Raw genomic sequence first — 4,011 nt, 5'->3', positions numbered from 1 at the left:
AATCAACATTTTTAATAAGATGCCCGTGTCTGAACCGATCCTAAAATAAGGAGAGCACAAAACGGCAAACAGTGACATTAAAGACTTGTTTATTCATTGCGAAGGCTACATGCTCAAATTTAAATAATTCAATTAAAATGTATTTACAATAACAATAACTTATTTCACCAGTCAATTGATGTTATATGACAAAAAGAAGAACCACTAGAATAGATTAGTTAGATAGAAAGGTGATTTACAATATCTTTGAATGCACAATGAGCTTAAGAGTTGCAAGTGAACGCTCCATGAAGTCCTTTCTGTGTCGTCTCTCCGACAACTGAGACAGCAGCAGTGGTCACGGTGCAGCTAGTCTCCTCTGTGTCTTCAGCTGCAGGTTGTTGAACCCTTGGAATACTCCACTGAAATACAGCACACGTTAGACCGTTGAGCTGTCAGCATTTTGACAGTGTTGTAGGTAGCTACTAGCTAACAGTAGGCTAATGTTACCTACTGCCACGTGTGATGTTGGCTAGTTACACAAGCAGCTTTGGCTTCTTATAACGTCCGTTTCGGAGCACTAGACTGTAGAGCAGCACAGGCGTTTAAGTAGCATCAAAATTTGCATTGAACAGTGTAATGTTTTAGGCTGTCACTTTGTAAAAGCTGAGCGGGGTGAAGGAACTAATTGCGGTCTCTATTGACAATAGCTTGGAAAAGGTGGGTCTGTGCAGGAGATACCATGTCGCGCTAGTGACGATTCTCTCTAACCAACCAATGGTCTCCAACTCTTCTAGTGTTGGCTCAGCTCGCTTGGAACCTCGACCAATGTTCTACCAAATACGTACCTGCAAGGCTACAATCTCAAACCTTTGTGAATGGAAAACCCCAAAAAATAGCGAGTTAAGTTGAGCCGTACCATGCATTGGAAAAGCAGCATTAGTCTTTCAGGTTATTCAGAAACTCACGTATTTCTCCACACATTCGGTTTCTGTTTCTTTCTCTGATCCTCTCCAGAGTTCGGATGCTGTGATTACGATAGGAAGATTCTTGCGGGACCGCCGCCGCCATCATGTGATATTCTATCGACTTGTAGCTCTCTTTTCGGATGCAATGTACATATTTGGCGTAGTAGTTGTACAGCATCTGTGCCCCTTCAGCATCCAGATCACTCGCCAGCAGTTCCTCGTATATCTGGTCAGCTTTAGCGCGGTGTTTCGACTCTGCGTATATGTTTGCAAGAGATATTTTTCTCTTGAGTGAAGAAAGAGGGTAAAGAGGAATCACTTCCTCATAGAGATTTATGGCTCTGTGGATCATGCTGTGCTCCAGGGGATTGTCTTTGTGGAAAAAGATCCTCTTTTTGTAGCAGATTGCTGCACATCTTTTCAGATATCGCTCATCTGGATGTCTTTCCAGAACTTCCTCAGCCAAATCAATGGCCTCATCAGGAGATACATACATTCTGTACAGCCTAAGTAAAGGTTTGATACCACTATAGCTGCTAATGGGTTTTCTTAAAACCCTGCTGGCCAACTCACGTGCTTTACTTTCAATTTGCTTTCCCTTCGTAGCACGTGCCTCAAGGTACAGAGCAGCGAGGTACAAGTTCTCTGGATCGTGTTCCTTGGCGATTTTCATTTTTTCCAAGATGTCAGCCCCCAACTTTTTGTTGCTATGCTTAAAAGTATCCACTAACCCTATGACGTGGCTGCTGTGCCACTCCACCATGTCCGGCTGCATCCTGATGGCTCTCTGGAAGTAATCTGCAGCCAGAAGCTTTTTTTCTGTGCCAAACTTCATCAGGGTCCAGGCTTTTTCTGCGTAGATCTCTGGATGGAGCTGGTCCTGGGACGGAGACGGGTATTCATTCGTCAAGTCGTCAGCCTTCGACAGGTAAGCCCGACTCTCTGCTTGGTCTCCCAGGTGGTGGTGCAGCCACGCCAGGTTGCCGTGGTTCACCACCAACCAGGGACCCTCGTCTGAGACGGTGTTTCTCATCTGGCGGAAGGCCTCTGCTGCTCTGCTGAAGAAACGCAGGGCATCATCGGTGAACCCCAGCTGGTAGTGAATGAACCCTTGCAGGTTGTAAATGTGACCCAGCCAGCTGTATCCCTCCTCTGTGCCGATGTCCTTCAGCTGGTCCCTGAGACGGAAGAGTTTAGTTGTTCCTGGGTCCAGATTCCAAGTGAAATGGCACTGCAGGGCCTCCAGTTTGGACTCCAGTGTTGCTTGGGTCCGAGCATCACTGATGGATATTAACAATAACAAATGTCAAATGAATTGTTATGCAGTATAGTAATATATTGCGCTCTGTGGCGTGCTGTGTTTGCATATGTGATCATCTTCATGTAGAGGCAGAAAGGAAGAGATAATGAATAACTGAAAGGGAAGGACATAAGAAATGAGTCAATAAAGCAAGGAACGTGCTGACACAGAAGCATCAGAGTGGTGTAAATCAAGACGGGAAAGACGGATGGGGGAAATTAAGAAATAGGAACTGTGGCATTGCCACTATTTCCAGATTCAAATTTTGAGGTTCGACAGTCCTTATTCGATCCAATTCCTGAATCAATGCGTATTTGGGATATTTCAGTTGCAAATGTTGCTTAGATTTGATAGAGATTTTACAATAGTGCAAGGTTGTAAAAGTATCAATGTTTACATTGAGAATTGACCGCAAAGCAGTAACATTAATGTACTGTTACACGCATCTAAAAGACGCATCTTTTTAAAGTGGCGTTTGGTACCTAGTAATGTGATGGCACATTTATATTGATTTAATTTTTTTCTTACTTTTCTCATTCATTATTGTATCTTTGTTATTGGTGTGTTGTTGTTTTAAATCTGTGGTTTTATCTGTTGTGAAGCACTTTGGTTCACCTATCGGTCGATGTAAGGTGCCATATAAATAAAATACATCTACATTTAAATTTACATTTTACTTTTAATTTACCGTGAGCACACTACAGCCGTCAACGCTGTAAAGTAACAAACATTGAGTGACATTTCATTCAGATATCTTGAGCTGAGAGGTCAATGGACCTTGCCACATGTAGCCTAACTTTGGATTAAACTTTGGTTAATGAACCCCCTTTCCCCCCAGGCCAGCGTGACATAGTACCAGAAGATCTCTTAGGTCTTCTAGTTTCACGTGATGAAGACAGAGATCGGATCTGGATTGTGTCGATCGCTATCGAACCATTCAAATGAAGATCTATTCGTTTCAGCCCTAAAAGGTAGGAAGAAACCAAGTAACGACAAATTAATGAGGAGGAAGACTAGAAAGAAGGAAGGAGTGAATCAAGGAAGAATATTTCTGACATTAGGCAGGGGAGGATGATAATGGGGAGGAGGATAATGAAGGAAATAAATAAGGAGGAAATGAAGGAAAGAAGTAGGAACAAAAGAGCAAAGAAACCGAAGAGTACAGTCACAAATAATGGATAAAACAATAAAGAAGTGTGTGAAAGAGGGATCAGAAAGAAAGATAGAAGAGAATAAAAGGGGATGAGGGTAACACTGAAGAAAGGGCTGAAAGGGACAAAAGGTAGAAGGAGAAAGGACAGAAGAGAAGGAAATGGATCAAGAAACAAAGGAATAAATGGCAGGGAGAAAAGAAAGGAAGGGAAGAAGAAGAGAATGTATCTTTGCAGAAAGTCCGGAGGGCAAAATCATCCATAATGTTAAACTTATTAAAATTGTTACTGATCCCAGACATTAAAAACCAGAGCAGACACTCACCTCATGGTCCCACCGTTACCTGTAGTTTGCTGAATACGAGTCGCTGGTTTCTGGTCTTCACACCACGTACGCTGCTGCTGTGGGAGCGGCACCATAAATCTCTAATATTTAACTTCTATGGCTTCGGAAATGATGCAATGTCGAGCACTGGATTTGGACCTTAGCTGGCTTTTTTTTCCTCAGTAATAGCAACCTTCGGCCCCGTCTGTCAGCGTCAAGAAGCACAGCACTCGGGGGGCAGTAGCTCAGTCTATAGGGAGTTGGGTTGAGAACCGGAGGGTCACTGGT

The 4,011-nt window shown here is 43.2% G+C and overlaps 1 protein-coding gene across 1 annotated transcript; it reads right to left on the bottom strand.

Annotated features, from left to right (window-relative positions):
- Window positions 1–344: 344 nt before the first annotated feature.
- LOC117949926 (interferon-induced protein with tetratricopeptide repeats 1-like) lies at window positions 345–2,253 on the bottom strand (the record flags this gene model as incomplete). Its single annotated transcript, XM_034880527.1, has 1 exon — window positions 345–2,253. A coding segment is annotated over one exon (1,335 nt), but the record flags the coding sequence as incomplete, so codon positions are not given.
- Window positions 2,254–4,011: the final 1,758 nt, after the last annotated feature.

The sequence above is a fragment of the Etheostoma cragini genome, chromosome 9 (genome assembly GCF_013103735.1).
Source record: "Etheostoma cragini isolate CJK2018 chromosome 9, CSU_Ecrag_1.0, whole genome shotgun sequence".
In the NCBI taxonomy this organism is placed as follows: Eukaryota; Metazoa; Chordata; class Actinopteri; order Perciformes; family Percidae; genus Etheostoma; species Etheostoma cragini.
The sequence above is the reverse complement of the archived record's forward strand: the minus strand, read 5'-3'. Positions and strand labels throughout refer to the sequence as shown.